The sequence below is a fragment of the Cervus canadensis genome, chromosome 14 (assembly GCF_019320065.1).
Source record: "Cervus canadensis isolate Bull #8, Minnesota chromosome 14, ASM1932006v1, whole genome shotgun sequence".
NCBI classification, from domain to species: Eukaryota; Metazoa; Chordata; class Mammalia; order Artiodactyla; family Cervidae; genus Cervus; species Cervus canadensis.
In genome coordinates, this window is record NC_057399.1 from 11,656,581 (window position 1) to 11,672,471 (window position 15,891).

A 15,891-nucleotide genomic window follows, 5' to 3' on the forward strand; every position below is an offset into this window, starting at 1 on the left:
CAGTTTTATCTGGATGTATGCCCAGGAGTGGGATTGCTCAATCATATGGTAATTCTATATTTAGTTTATTTATTTATTTTTATTTATTTATTTATTTATTCTAAGGAATCTCCATACTATTTTCCACAGCGGCTGCACCAACTTACATTCCCACCAACAGTGTAGGAGGGTTCCCTTTTCTCCACATCCTCTCTAGCATTTGCTATTTGTAGACTTTTTAATGATGGCCATTCTGACCGGTGTGAGGTGGTACCTCACTAGAGTTTTGATTTGCATTTCTCTAATAATTAGAGATTTTGAGCATCTTCTCATGTGCCTATTGACCATCTGTATGTCTTCTTTGGAGAAATGTCTATTTAGGTCTTTTGTAATGGGTAGCCTGTTCATACATTTTACCATACAAGGTTCTAAAATGGATGCAAGAAAACAAGATTATGCTTTCCTAGAAAACTCAGTCTGGTCAGAATCCAAATGTGAAAGACAGTATAATATAGGGCTGTCTGAAGCCCAACTGCCTGGGTCCAAATCCTGACTCTGCTACTTAGTGTTATGTGATCAGAGGCACGCTACTTCTGTCCCTCCATTTCTTCATCTATAAAGTATGAATTATAATAAAACCAACTCATAGAGCTGTTATGAGGATTTAATGAGTTAATACACACAAAGCTATTAAAACAGAGCCTTGCATTTAGTAAATACTGTGTATTAAATAAAGTGTTACAGGTTTAAAATAAAGGTGTGATTAAAGTATATTGGGTACATTATGGATCTATCAATTGACATTTGCTTACATATTCAATATGAGACCCACAGAAAAGATGTGGACAGCTCCCTTCACAGAACCCACCTGCCAATACAGGAGACTTAAGGTTTGATCCCTGGGTCAGGAAGGTCCCCTGGAGAAGGAAATGGCAACCCACTCCAGTATTCTTGCCTGGAGAATCCCATAGACAGAGGAGCCTGGCAGGCTATAGTCCATGGGGTCACGCAGAGTCAGACACAACTGAAGCGACTTAGCAACTTCACATCCTCTGGGGACCCCGATGGGTTCTATCTACTGTATGCAGCAGCCTACCTGCCTGCCTTTCACATCTGGCACCTTACCTATGTGCCAGCATATACATCCGACTAAAGGGGAAGGCCTAGGCTGTGAAACTCTGTAGCTTTTCTACCTTAGTCTTCCCTACTCATTAGCTAGGGTGGGGCAGGTATCTGAGTATCCGGGCTGCAGACTGGCCACTGGTCCATGAGACTGCTAGGCCAAAAAGCTCTGCCCACATAGATTCATACTCTCTGGGATCTGAACTGGGAGATCAGAAGTGAGCCAGGGGGCAGTGAGAGCTGGAGCTGAAAAGTCATGAGGTAAAGCCAGGCCACTGGGGCCGTGCTGGTCAGCTGTGCACCGAAGGAGCAAGAGAGAAATCAGGAGTAAACGGCAGCTATGAGAGGGGGAAAAGACTCAGGACAGAGGGTCAGGAAGAACACTGGTGGTAGGAGGAGGTGCAGACAGACAAGAAGCAGGACTGAGTAACAGACTTGTTCGTGACACAGTTCCCAGGGTCTGGCTGCAGAGGTCCTCGGAGGTACCAAAATGACCTCTCGGTTTCAGTTTACATGTAACATGATGCTTACTTTTATAATACTCGAGACAGGACCCATGCATTGCCAAGAAGAACCAGAATGACAAGAAGAAAGCAAACATGTCTTCTCAATTGATGAACCTTCTCTAACCCAAAGAAAACAATGGCATTGGAAGTAAAGAGCTCCTATCACATAAGCTTGTTTTAAAAATAAACAAAAAGTAAAAAAAATAAATAAAATTAAAAAAAATTTTTTTAAATAAACAAAAAGTAAACACTCATAAAATGCTTAATACATGCCTAATATTATCCTGGCTGCTTTATCTATATATTAACTCAAGATATGTTGGTACTGTTCTTGTTCTCATCTTAAAAATGAGAAAACATTTCTCCTTCTCTGTGCCATCTCAAAATAGGCACAGGAAAGATAAGTCACAAGAGTCTACAAGTCACAGAGCAGGATTCAAACCCAGACAGTCTACCTCCCAAGTCCATACTCATAATCTTTGTGCTCTGTTGTATATACAAGCTCATCGACAAGGACAACTACTACCTTTTTTTTTTAATCCCTAAATCCAAACTAATCTATAAATGTCAGGCCTTGTCCTCCTATTCCCCTAAACACTTTCAAAATTTTCATTCTGAACCTTGGATAAACAGAATACTATTCAAAAAGAACAACTTCCATTAGTACTTTACCAGGCTTATTGGTAGGAGCTTTATAGGTATTGTCCTCTGAACTTTAAATGAAATGTCACCACTGTACATTCCTCCATTGGGGCACACTGGACCTCAGCTACCATGAATGAGTTCAAGATCAGTACTGACACATCTTTTTCAAGAGAAGCTGGAAATTGAAGTTCAAAATAAGGCCTGCTGTCTGCTTGATGATGCAGCAAGAAATAGGACATAGGACTACGTACCTAGCATAGCAAGGAAGCACCGCCTGTGATTGTGGGTAAAATCAGAAAACACAGCCAGCTCCATCTTCCAGTTTCACAGGGCACTAAGCCCCAAATGCTGGACTTTTCCCCTGGCACAGCCGCCTGTGAACCGTGGGCACATCTCTGTGGAAGTGGAGGGGGGGCAGCTATGTCCTTGATTCTGTGATTCTGTGTCCTTGACTCTTTGCCCTGCTTGTTTGCCAGTTTGATACTACACTGAAATAAAAACAACCTACAGGTGATATTATTCTTTCCAATCTTTGAATTCATACTGGGTGTTCTGGATTAGCTCATCAGAAATTTTCAAGTAAAACTGCCTGATTATTAAATGTTGACTCAACTGTTTTTCCATGAGCACAGATGTGGCAGGACTGTTGGCCACTGGGGCTCTATTTTGGCTACATGGAAGTTGACTACAGTCGCCTGCCAACTTTTATGTTTGGAATCTTCCATAACAAAACAAATTTAAAATGATAATTATTTTTTAAAAACCTGTGGGACAAATACATATTTTTTAAAAGTCTGTAAAATATTAGCTTACATCTGCGAACGTAAAAAGCCAATTGATGAAACTGTCTGAGGTTATGTACTCAGGCACAGTACTTGACATTAGATGAGTATAAAATGACAGCTGTTATTGGTGAACTACAGGTTAAAACTTCTTTTAATTTTGTAAAAATATCAGATACCTCATGATTCTAAAATATAGACGCTGGGTTCCATTTTGTTGTTGTTGGTCAGTCGCTAAGTTGTTTCTGACTCTTTGTGACTCCATGGACTACAGCACGCCAGGCTCCCCGTCCTCCACTGTCTCCCGGAGTTTGCTCAAATTCACATCCATTGAGTTGACGATGCTAACCATCTCATCCTCTGCCACAGCCTTCTCCTTTTGCCTTCAATCTTTCCCAGCATCAGGGTTCCACTACCAGTGGTTATACTTCAGTTCAGTCGCTCAGTCGTGTCTGACTCTTTGCAACCCCATGGACAGCAGCATGCCAGGCCTCCCTGTCTATTACCAACTCCCACAGCTTGCTCAAACTCATGTCCATGCGTCAATGATGCCATCCAACCATTTCATCCTCTGTTGTCCCCTTCTCCTCCTGCCTTCAATCTTTCCCAGCATCAGGATATTTTCCAGTGAGTTGGTTCTTTGCATCACGTAGCCAAAGTATTGGAATTTCAGCTTCAGCATCAGTCCTTCAAATGAATATTCAGGACTGATATCCTTTAGGATGGACTGATTTGATCTCCTTGCAGTACAAGGGACTCTCAAGAGTCTTTTCCAACACACAGTTTAAAACCATCAATTCTTCAGCACTCAGCTTTCTTTATAGTCCAACTCTCACATCCATACATGACTACTAGAAAAACCATAGCTTTGACTAGACAGACCTTTGTTGGTAAAGTAATGTCTCTGCTTTTTAATATGTGTCATCTGCATATCTGAGGTTATTGATATTTCTCCCGGCAATCTTGATTCCAGCTTGTGCTTCATCCAGCCCAGCGTTTCTCATGATGTACTCTGCATAGAAGTTAAATAAGCAGGGTGACAATATACAGCCTTCACGTACTCCTTTCCCGATTTGGAACTAATACAGCACAATCCAAAAAGAAAAAAATCAGTACACTGGACATCATCAAAATTTAAAACATGCTTCAAAAGACACCATTACAAAGATGAATAGACAATCCATAGACCAATAAAAAATATTTGCAAATCATGTACCTGATAAGGGATTTGTACCCAGAATATATTTTTAAATATTTTATAATTCAATAAGACAGCAAATAACACATTTTAATAGTGGGTAAAAGATGTAAATAGACATTTCACCAGATTAGTCATACAGATGGTCATTTAGTACATGAAAAGATGCTCAACATTATTACTTATTTGGGAAATTAAAAATAAAACCACAATGAATTAATACTTCACACCCACTTTAATCAAAAAGACAATAACCAGTATTAGTGAGGATGTGGAGAAACTAGGACTTTTATATACTGGTGGGAGAAATGTAAAATGCTCAGCATCATTAGAAAAGTTTGGCAGTTTCTTAAAAAGTTAAATATAAATTTATCACAAGCCCAGCAATTCCTATTTTAAGTACTAAATCCGTGAGAAATGAACTCATACATCCACAAAGGCTTGTATGCAAATGCTAACAGTATTATTCATAACAGTCAAAAAGTGAAAACAACCCCAATGGCCTTCAACTTGTAAATGGATAAACAAAACATAGTGTATCCATGAAATACTGGGTTGGCAAAAGTTTATTTGGAATTTTCCGTAAGATATTACAGAAAAACCTGGACAAACTTTTTGACAAACCCAGTAGAATACTATTCAGAAATAAAAAGCAATGAACTACTAATACATTCTACAAACGTCAGTTCAGTTCAGTCGCTCAGTCCTGTCCGACTCTTTGCGAGTCCGTGAATCGCAGCACACCAGGCCTCCCTGTCCATCACAAACTCCGGAGTTTACTCAAACTCATGTCCATCGAGTCGGTGATGCCATCCAACCATCTCATCCTCTGTCGTCCCCTTCTCCTCCTGCCCCCAATCCCTCCCAGCAAAAGGGTCTTTTCCAATGAGTCAACTCTTTGCATGAGGTGGCCAAAGTATTGGAGTTTCAGCTTCAGCATCAGTCCTTCCAATGAACACCCAGGGCTGATCTGCTTTAGGATGGACTGGTTGGATCTCCTTGCAGTCCAAGGGACTCTCAAGAGTCTTCTCCAACACCACAGTTCAAAAGCATCAATTTTTCGGCGCTCAGCTTTCTTCACAGTCCAATTCTCACATCCATACATGACCACTGGAAAAAACATAGCCTTGACTAGTCTGCATCCTAGGGGTGTGTATAAATTTGGTAGTTTCAACAGAGACAGATGCAGCATCTTTCTTTTGCATGTAGATATCCAGTTGTCCCAACACTACTTGGGACAATAGTACTGGAAGATTTTTCTTCTCCCAGTGAATTGTCTTGGCACCCTTGTCAAAAACCAATTGACCAAATTGTGAGGGTTTACCTCTGTATTCTCAATTGTATTCTGCTCATCTACATCTATGCTTATGTCTCTGGCTATCTTAATTACTGTAAGCTTTGTAGTAAATCTTGAAAGCAGAAGTATAATTCCCTCAACTTCATTCTTTTTTAGTGTTTTTTTGGTGGGGGTGTGTGTGCAGTGCTTCTCTAGGTCCCTTGCATTTCTATATGAGTTTTAGGATCCATTTATCAAATTTTGCAATGAAGACAGTAGAGATTTTGACAGGGACTGCTTTAAATCTGTTTATCACTAACTCCTCTGATCCATGAACATGAGGGTACCTTTCCAATTATGTAGATCTTTAAGTTCTTTCAACAGTGTTTTGTAGTTCCCAAGGTTTTAAGGTGGTTTCTTTTGTTAAATTTATTCCCAAATGTTTAATTCTCTTTGCTATTGTAAAATAGACTCCTTAGAAATTTACATATACCAGATCATAGCACCTGCAAGTTTTACTTCTTTCTTTCCAATTTAGATACCTTTTATTTTTCTTGCCAAACTGCCCAGGATAGAATCTTGAATACAACGCTGGATAGAAGTGAAGAGAGCAGACCTCCTTGTCTTGTTCTTGACCCTAGGGAGAAAGTTTTCATTCTTTCACCGTTAAGTATAATGTTAGCTGTGGGTTTTTTCTATAAATGTTCTTTATTAGGTTTAAGTGGTTCCTTTCTAATTTCAGTTTGTTTTTTTTATCATAACAGGATGTTGGACTTTTCCACATGCTTTTCATCCATCTACTGAGATGATAATGTGGATTTTATTTTATTGATATGGTATATTATATTGATTGATTTCAGATGTTAAAAGACCAGGTATTCCTGGGATAAATACCATTTCGTCATGGTATGTAACCCTTTTTATATGTTACTGTATTCAGTTTGCTAGTATTTTGTTGAGGATTTTTGTGTTTATATTCGTAAGGAATACTGATCTATGATTTTCTTTTCTTGTGATATCTTTCGTTCTGATATTAGGGTAATATTGGCTTCATAGAATGAATTAGGCTATGTTCCCTCCTCTTCTATTTTTGGGGTAGAGTTTGTATTAATGGCTATTAATTCTTTAGATATTTGGCAGAACTCATCCGTGAAGCCGTCTGGGCCCAGGCAGACTCCATCTTACTGCTCTTACTGATGAGTTTGTTCATCTCACAACCTCTCGTGAGACTCCAGGCCGATATCAATGCATTGCCACTGAGCTCTAAACTCCCGCTTCACTGCCTGCTCTGAGAACATGGATCTGGGCCTTTAAAACATTTTTCCTTTGCTATCTATCACGACGACACGCTTTGTAGGCAGAATGCCCTGCAGAAGCCCTGCAGAAGGAGTGAGACTTGGCTGGTGGCTCCACTGTGCTCTCTGGCATATTCCTGCAGTGCCTCAGCTTCTCCAGCATCAGCTCCTGTTTTGATTGGTGGGTGGAATCACCCAGCAGTCCGCAGTTTCCCCTAGCATGCTGTTAGGCAGTTTTATAACAGATGCTTCCAAGAGACACCTCCCCAGGTATAGCTTTCCCTCGCATCCTAGAAATGCCACCAAGTTCTGAAGGGTTGATTTCCAGCAAGTTCCACTGGCACAATTTCTTTATTCATTTATTGGCTGTGGTGGGTCTTCCTCACTGCCTGTGAGCTTTCTCTAGTTGTGGAGAGTTTAGGCTTCTCATTGTGGTGGCTTCTCTTGTGGCGCATGGCTCAAGGTATGTGGGCTTCGTAGTTGCCGCTCATGGGGCTCTAGAGCATTGCTCAGCAGTTGTGGTGCATGGGCTTAGCTGCTCCACAGCATGTGGGACCTTCCAGGACCAGGGATTACACTAGGTGTCCCTTGCATTGCAAGGTGGATTCCTAATCACTGGACCATCAGGGAAGTCTGGCACAGATTTCTAATGACTTCCTGCCATTTAACAAGCCATGACAATGTCCTCTACAACAAGGTCTCAATCAGGCCAGGCCAGTGGAGAGAGATTTTTGCTTAGGTAAGCTAAGTACTACGAGTAATGGCTGTTGCTTACATCCGCTATTCTTAAACCCTTTAAAGCTCTCTTTAGTTTTCACAAGCCATAATCATTTGTGATTAAAATGTTTATACCAAATAGATTCTCACTTGTGTAGTGATAATTGTGAGCATTTTGTTTAAATTCTTTACTTGAATAAAAATATTAACACTTCCATGGATTCTTTTCCTATTAATTTCTGTATGTAAATTAGCATTTATAATTTTTAGAAACCTGTGAACTAAAAAAATTTAAAGATTCATTCAAATTCTACTTCTTTATGGACATCTGTTCTGACTCCTACCTTCCTCCCACATAGAGGTAATCATTTCATCTTTTGTACTCTCCGGGCTGACTCCCTAATCAGGTCGTTATAGTCAGTTACACTTGGTATTTCCAAGTGGAGACAGTCATCTCCCCCAGGGCAGGGACCATGATTCAGCTGGCTTCCGGGCTCATTGCCCAGCTCAATTCCTGGTCCAGGGCAAAAGCTCAACTAGTCTTGACTGAAAGTTACAAAAAACGCCCAACTTCACCAGTCAACAAAGAAAAGCAACTGTGAGATAGCACTTTTCCAGCTTCTCAAGTAGCAAAGATTTCTAAGCAGAAATCCAGAAGGCCATGATCTCGACCAACCTTTCCGAAGGGCAATTCGGTTATTCTCTCGAGGGAAACGCTAAGAAATGCGGCGGTATGTCCCAGAGGCAGCCGAGGGCGGTACCACCCCTGCTGCACAGGCTCTAGGCCCGCAAGTCCCCCAAACAGGCAGCTGGCCTAATCCACCCTGGTGGACAGGCCCGGAAGACCCCACGCACCAGCGCAAAGCCACGCGCGGCCTCAACGCTGAAAGGCGCGCCGTCGACCGCACGGGCCCCGGCCTCCTCTTCATTCCCCAATCGCAGCGGCCACTTTCACATCCAAAAAAGGCTGCATGCGCCATTCTAAAAGCGAACTTCTCAACGAGCCCCCACACCCGACCCGCACCGCCTGAGACCGGGTCCGCGGCTCTGAGCCGGGCTCCGCACTCTTGGTTGCGGTATCGGCTTCCACCCTCTCACGCGGGTGGACCTCAGCACCCCGGGGCCTGCCCGCCGCGCCGACCACGGCCACGGCCACGTGCACGACGCCGAGACTGCAGAGCACCAACATTGCGGCACGCGACACACAGACCAGAATGCCTCCAGCGTGCTCCGCCCTCTGGGCGTGTCGTGCAGGGCACCGCCCTCCAGGCTCCTTCGACCCGCCCTCCAGTCTCAGGTGACTGTTCTTTTCCAGACCCATGCTTGCCACTGTACCAAAGTTACATTTCAGTTGGCCTTTATTATTGTATTTGGGGCTTCCCTTGTGGCTCAGTTGGTAAAGAATCCACCTGCAATGCAGGAGACCTGGGTTCTACCCCTGGGTCGGGAAGATTGCCTGCAGACGGGAAAGATTACCCACTCCAGTATTCTGGCCTGGAGAATTTGATGGACTGTATAGTCTCTGGGGTGCAAAGAGTCTGATACGACCGGGCGACTTTCACTTTCACTTCATTGTATTTAGTTGATTCACCAGCGTCTTATAAAATTGTGAAGGGATGTTAGAGATGGCCTAAAATCCTAAAAATCTAAAGACTCAGGTTGGAAGCAGATACCTCAAAGAGATGAGCAGTAGAAATAGAGGACAGCTAAAAGCCATCGGTCAGGGCCACGCCCTCCCAAGTCCCCAGGAGTTTCGACTCCTACTGGATAATCTGACCAACGCTAATTGGAGGTACGGGTTGACAGAGGAAACTGTGATTTCAAGTGAGAGCCTTGAAAGGCAGAAGGGCAGACCTGATGTGCTATTGATTCGCAATTCAGCTGCTCTTCACCTGGGCAACTAAAGCGTGCTCCAAGGAAAACAGCAGCAAAAATTTAACTGCAGTTACTGATTTTCCCAGACCGTGGAGGGGAAGCTCAGTTATACGGAAATATGCATGTGATATGTAAATATTTTCGGGCGGGAGGGAAACGCACTCCAAAATGTCAACATTCATTTTCATTCATTCATTCACCAGGTATTTATTTCGTGCCAGGACCTGAGCTAGAAAAAAAAGTGAGAACTAGCTGACAGCCTAGCAGAAAGACAAACAGGGAGCAAGACTAATGCTTTTCATCTTCTTTCTATTCTTCTCTGGTCTTCCACAACGTGAATAGATAAAAGTTTCCTATGCAAAAGAAAATATCGAATACTCTTCCTGGTAAAAGATTAGCGGTCCCTCTGAGGGCAGAGTCAAAAGAGAGAGCCAACTCCCGAAGGCCTGCTCAGTTCCCAAGGTTTCCACGAAACGAAAGGTGGCGGCGTCTCATATCCCACTATGCATCTCAGACACCGGGAGATGAGGCTCCGCGACTGACTCAAGCTACGCGTTTCTCCTGTGGACCTGCGAAAAGACTGCTGGATGGGCAGCCAGCTACAGACACAATCCTAGCCACCTTGAGGGAACCCGCCGACCCCCCGCGATCGGACTTTGAAAACAGGTTCAAGTCCCACAAGCCTGTGCTGCCGGAAACGGAAAGCCTTGGGCGGGCTGGCGATTGGACGCGGAGCCGGAAGCCGGAAACTGTGTATAGTGACGGCCGTGATGGCCGAAGCAGCGGGTATTCCCGCGGAGTCCCTGGCTGGCTGCAGGGCGCGGGCAGCGCGGACGGTGCTAGATCAAGTGGTGCTGCCGGGCGAGGAGCTGCTGCTGCCAGAGCAGGAGGACGGAGAAGGCCCAGGAGGTGCAGGGGAGCGACCGCTGCGCCTAAACGCCGCAGCGCGCTCCCGGGGACGCGTGGTGTGCGGCCCAGGCTTGCGGCGCTGCGGCGACCGACTGCTGGTCACCAAGTGCGGCCGGCTCCGTCACAAGGAACCCGGCAGTGGCAGCGGCGGTGGCGTTTACTGGGTGGACTCGCAGCAGAAGCGGGTGAGCTGGGATTCTGGAGGGGTTGTCAGGCCGGGAGAAGGCTGAGGATACTCTTCGGAAGCATGGAAGGGGCCCTGGAGCCTTCCTCTGATAAGGCTAGCCAAACGCCACCGGAGGCTTGTACTTACTTCTACAACTCCTTTAGAGGGACCGTGAACAGCTGGAACGTGGCCCTAGACGGGCTACCAGGAGAAAAAAGAGCCTGGGAATATAAGGGCACATAAGGGAATAGAGACTGAGAGCCGTGGTCATTGTCTTCAAAACCCCATAGGTCAGGGAGCAGCAGACTTGCCTTTCGGAGTTCCAAAGAATCAAGTTCAATGAATGGATGTCGCAGGGAGTTCAGGTTCCCTTAGAATAAATAAGACATTTCACATAGGAAGAAACTAACAACAGAATGGCCTTGCTTGATTGTGAGGACCCCTGTATCACTGGACTCTTGCAAACAAAAGCTAGGGAGTTTCTGATAATAATAAAGAAGAGATAAGATGCTGCTGCTGCTGCTGCTAAGTCGCTTCTGTCGTGTCCGACTCTATGCGACCACATAGATGGCAGCCCACCAGGCTCCCCCATCCCTGGGATTCTCCAGGCAAGAGGACTGAAGTGGGGTGCCATTGCCTTCTCCAGAGATAACATGATACAGACTTAAGTGAACACTGTTAGAAGCTGGAAATCTGAGAGTTTTATCATGTGATTGGTTTTCTTTTAGGGAGTGTGACATATGGTCAGGTTTGTTGTAAGGTTTGTGTTGATTTGTAAACATGGATTTTAAAATATTTTCTAAATATTTAAATGACAAACGTAACAACTGAGGACTTGCTGAAGATGTCTTAAAAATGATTGTCCAAAAAAAAAAAAAAATGATTGTCATTTATGGTTGTTCTCTCATTCTTTCTTTTGTAGTATGTCCCAGTGAAAGGAGACCATGTGATTGGCATAGTGACAGCTAAGTCTGGAGACATATTCAAAGTTGATGTTGGAGGGAGTGAGCCAGCTTCTCTGTCTTACTTGGCATTTGAAGGTGCAACTAAAAGAAACAGACCTAATGTGCAGGTAACAATAAGACCTTTGGTTTCCGAAGTAACAAATATCCATTTCCCAAACAGTCATACATCCAGAAGGCTACCAAAACTGTCCTGTTTTCCTAGCGCTATTGGATGATCTTGGAGCATCTTTCTAATCACTCCAGGCTTCAAGAGTTCTTTCAGATGCTCCACCTCTGAGACCAGAGCCACAGATTTAGTTTACATTTGCTATGTTGGGGGATGTTTTTATCTCTGCTGAGTTGAAAGGTTATATCTGTTATTTGTTACATCCATATACACTGGACAAAGAAGTAAGCCAGAGGCTTAGGGAGGAAGGAAGGAACAATGGTGGAAGTTGCCATATCACTCATCCATCTTTCCTGGATGTGGGTCCTGGGACTTGTATCTCACAGCTTCAGTTACATCACTGTTTCCCAACAATCCCATTTTGGAGCTGACAGAGGAGCAGTCTTGCTACTTCAAGTTTCAACTTGGGTTTTTCAGGTAGGAGGGCCACACACGTCCTGTCCATCCAAGCCAGAAATTTGGAGGTTTCTTTGCCTTTTCTCACTCATCCCTCGTGTCAAGTCTCTCTGATTTGCCACGTGTCCACCCCTTTATTTCCACTTTGCAAGTTCAGGCCTTGGCTGTCTCTTGACTGGACTTAAGTCAGTGACCTCCTTAGTAGCATCCTGCCTATACACTTCTGCCCCTTTATCCAGGCTTTTAAGAGCTGACAGCCTCTCATACCCTTTTCTTCAAAAGCAAAAGTTCTTCAAAGCCTACATGTTACTATTTCCAGAGGTCTTCCCTTATCCATAATTGTAGCTCCATGTGGCCCTGCCTGAATTACACCGAACTATTTAAGAGCACCACTGAATTCATAACTTCCCGCTCCTGTACCTTTGCTTATGCTGTTCCCTCTGTCTGGATTGCTTTATCCTCTTCTCAACCTGTGGAACACATTCTGGCCTTTCAAGACCCAGGCTGAGCACCACTACCCCTCTGTAAAAACATCCCTGATTTTCAGTCACTTTTCTTACTTACTGGATTCAGCTGTGAATGAAGTTTGTTTACATATTATCCCCACTGCCCTCTGAAACTAAATGCTTCCAAAAGGCAGAGAATGTTCTTTCTCTAGTTCCTTGAGTCACCAACAGCTGTTGGTACTTTACTCTCCATCTCCATAGTTTTCGTCATTTTGAAGTTCAGCTGTTGAGGTTTTTAAAGTAATTCTTGTATGGAGAACAGTCAGTGGATTACCAGTGTTCTGTTTTGCTTTGAGTAATTTGCATGCCAGGGATTTCTTCTGTAATTCCCTAAAGCGGGGCTGTGCGGTAAAATTCCGCGGTGACGCTAGTGATTTACACATGCCCTGAGTATTGTGGAAGCCACTGAGTCACACGTGGCTGTTGAGCATTTGCAATGTGGCTGATGCAACTGAAAAACTGAATTTTAAGTACATCGTTTTAATTAATTTAAATGTAAGTTTAAATAACTACACGTGAGTAGGGGCTACTGTAGTTTACAGTGTAACCCCAGTGGGTGTTCTCTGGCTTTGATGAGGCTCCCAATCTGGGGATTTTCTGGTGCGGGAAGGGTGAGGGTACATGCTTTAATTCTGCCTTCTTTTAAGACCCAACTCCAGCAGGACTGTGAGAATCCTGGAGTGTAGTCTGTTTAGCCACAGAATTGTAGATGAGTGGCATTGATGCCTATTTGAAAAGAGCCAATAGCAGCACCTATAGCATGGTTTGCTGAGAGGAATGACGTTTTTTAATTGTCATTGTAGGTTGGAGATCTCATCTATGGCCAGTTTGTGGTTGCCAATAAAGATATGGAACCAGAGATGGTCTGTATTGACAGCTGTGGACGAGCCAATGGGATGGGTGTGATTGGACAGGACGGGCTGCTTTTTAAAGTGACTCTGGGCTTAATTAGAAAGTAAGTCTGATGCTTTCCAGCTTGCCTATTGTCTTTTATATCATACCTTCTTAGAAAGCTGACTAATCTTTGGCTATAACAATGGCTGTATCTCCTCAAAGTTAAAAATCAGTATCCATTTTAGCACAGTTGTTAACTCTTGCATTTAGCCCCATCCTCTCAATGTGAATACATAAAATTCAGACATATTTGTCATTATAGTTTCTGTGTTGACTGAAATCTGGACTGACTTCTCTGCTGGTAGGTCAGTTGTTCCTTATATATATTCAGACCAAATGTGAAAACTGGCCTTCCCCCTTCTAAGTCACTTGAATACAGATCCAATTTATTATTGTACAAAATCATATTTCTCTTATAATGGGAGCCAAATTAAGCTAGAGTGATGTGACCCTCAGACTTACGCAGACATTCACAAAAGGCTCCTGCTTTACTGTCCTTTTAATAGTTCCCAAAGGCAGATTCTCTTTGTTAGGTTTAGATCTTTACCTACCCAAAGCTATGCCCTGTTAAAGGGCTTTACTCCTAAAGCTACTGAGGTTCACAGCTATCTTGTATATCTCTCTCTGATACTTATTTTGCAGATTTGCAGAATTAGTTCAAGACATTTAAAGAAGCATGTTATTAACCAAGCAGCATTTTGTGGTTTGAAAGAGTCAAGACTCTTCTCCAAGTACTGAATTTAATACCAAAGAATGATTTACATGGTCAGGAAAACAGGTTAAAGTGTTCTTTTAGCACCAGAAACAATAAAAAAGCTACAGTTCTAAAGTCTAGAATTAAGGTGCTCTGACAATGTAAAGGAAGAACTTTATCTATTTTTATATATATAAAGTTGGTGGCATAGGGAGTTTGGTTTCTTTGCAGAGGATAGCCCACCATTGTGACCTCTGGTATACTTGTAGGTTATAAAGCTTCCTGGAAGAAAAAGGGGAGCAAATGTTTTCATGTGCCTTGTTGCGATGATGTTGGTAGAACTCTGAGTGACTGTGGAGAACTGCCCAGAAAAGGAGTCCCCTAAAGTCAAGTCAGGGCACACACTGCCACTTTATAAAGTTTTGTTTTGTTTCCCTTCCTCACCAGGCTGTTAGCTCCAGACTGCGAAATCCTACAAGAAGTGGGAAAACTCTACCCCCTGGAGATAGTATTTGGAATGAATGGAAGAATATGGGTTAAGGCAAAAACCATTCAGCAGACTCTGATTTTGGCAAACATTTTAGAAGCTTGTGAACACATGACAACAGATCAAAGAAAACAAATCTTCTCCAGATTGGCAGAGAGCTGAAGACCTATGTAGGCTTTTTTTATGGGTCAGCAGAACCAAGAGTCTGGGTTTCCTGGGAAAGATGTTTCTCAGGTGAATTCCCCAGTAAATCTTCAGGAGACTAGATGTGAATGTACATATTGTCTATTACAGTCCTAAATAAAATATTTTTATAAAAAAGTTACTGGTTGCCACCCAGATTCTTAAGGGTGAGAAAAATCATGAAGCCATGATGTAGCTTTTTGTTTTTGACAATAAAGTTTACTAAAGTTACTATTACGGTTTAATTGATGTTAACTCCCTTACTTTGCTAGAGTGTAGCTTCTGTTAAGTGGAAGTGAGCATTAAGATAAAATTATTTTCTGATAGTAAAATATGTTCACCAAAGAAAATGCAGAATACATAAAAAAATATAAAGCAAACAAAAACCACCTGTAATCCCACTAGTTAGTATGTAGCAGCTAACAATTATTGGTTCCAAGTGTTTTGCATGGATTGATTCACTTAGTAACTCCAAAGACATTTAACTTTCTAGCTGAAGAAACTGAGGCATGGATTAACTTGGCCTACATTCTCAACTACCATATGTGAATGTATGTTTTTCAAATTGGAACTACAGGATTTTACTTTATATATCACTTTATTATATACCTTGTCCACTTCAAACATTTAATATATTTTGTGATTGCTATTAAAAATTCAACAATTGTCTAATATTTCATTTTCATGTTATAGGATATTTAGATAGGTGTAGTTTTTTGTTGTTCTACAGATAACACTATGATGAAGGTCTCTGATTCCAAGTCTAGCCAGATCTTACTTTGTTAAAATCATTTCTGGGAAGCCAAACAAAAACCTACCTGTTGATTTTGAAAAAAACAGTAGAGGTTTGTGATGGAGTTGGAGAGGAAATTTGTATTTTAGGCAAAGCCTTTAGAGGTGAAAATGAAGCCTGACAGATGATCCAGGTCAGTGGTTCTTAAGAGACCTCCCTGAGAATATATCCATATATGGTAAGAGTTATAGACCCCTGAAGCCTATCCATTGGCCTTCTGGATGACAAAGATTATAGAACACATTCAATAGGTTGATAAAGACCAAGGAGCATTATGTATTCTTAAAGATGTTTCCTGAAGACTGGGCCATTTGTAAGTAGTAAAAAGACACTGATA

The 15,891-nt window shown here is 42.6% G+C and overlaps 1 protein-coding gene across 1 annotated transcript; it reads left to right on the plus strand.

Moving 5' to 3' along the window:
* Positions 1-10,136: 10,136 nt before the first annotated feature.
* On the plus strand, positions 10,137-14,992 carry EXOSC3 (exosome component 3). The gene is made up of 4 exons (XM_043486821.1): positions 10,137-10,489; positions 11,393-11,542; positions 13,307-13,458; positions 14,539-14,992. Exons 1-4 carry the CDS (start codon positions 10,166-10,168, stop codon positions 14,738-14,740), a joined length of 828 nt encoding a protein of 275 aa, XP_043342756.1. The 5' UTR covers positions 10,137-10,165; the 3' UTR covers positions 14,741-14,992.
* Positions 14,993-15,891: the final 899 nt, after the last annotated feature.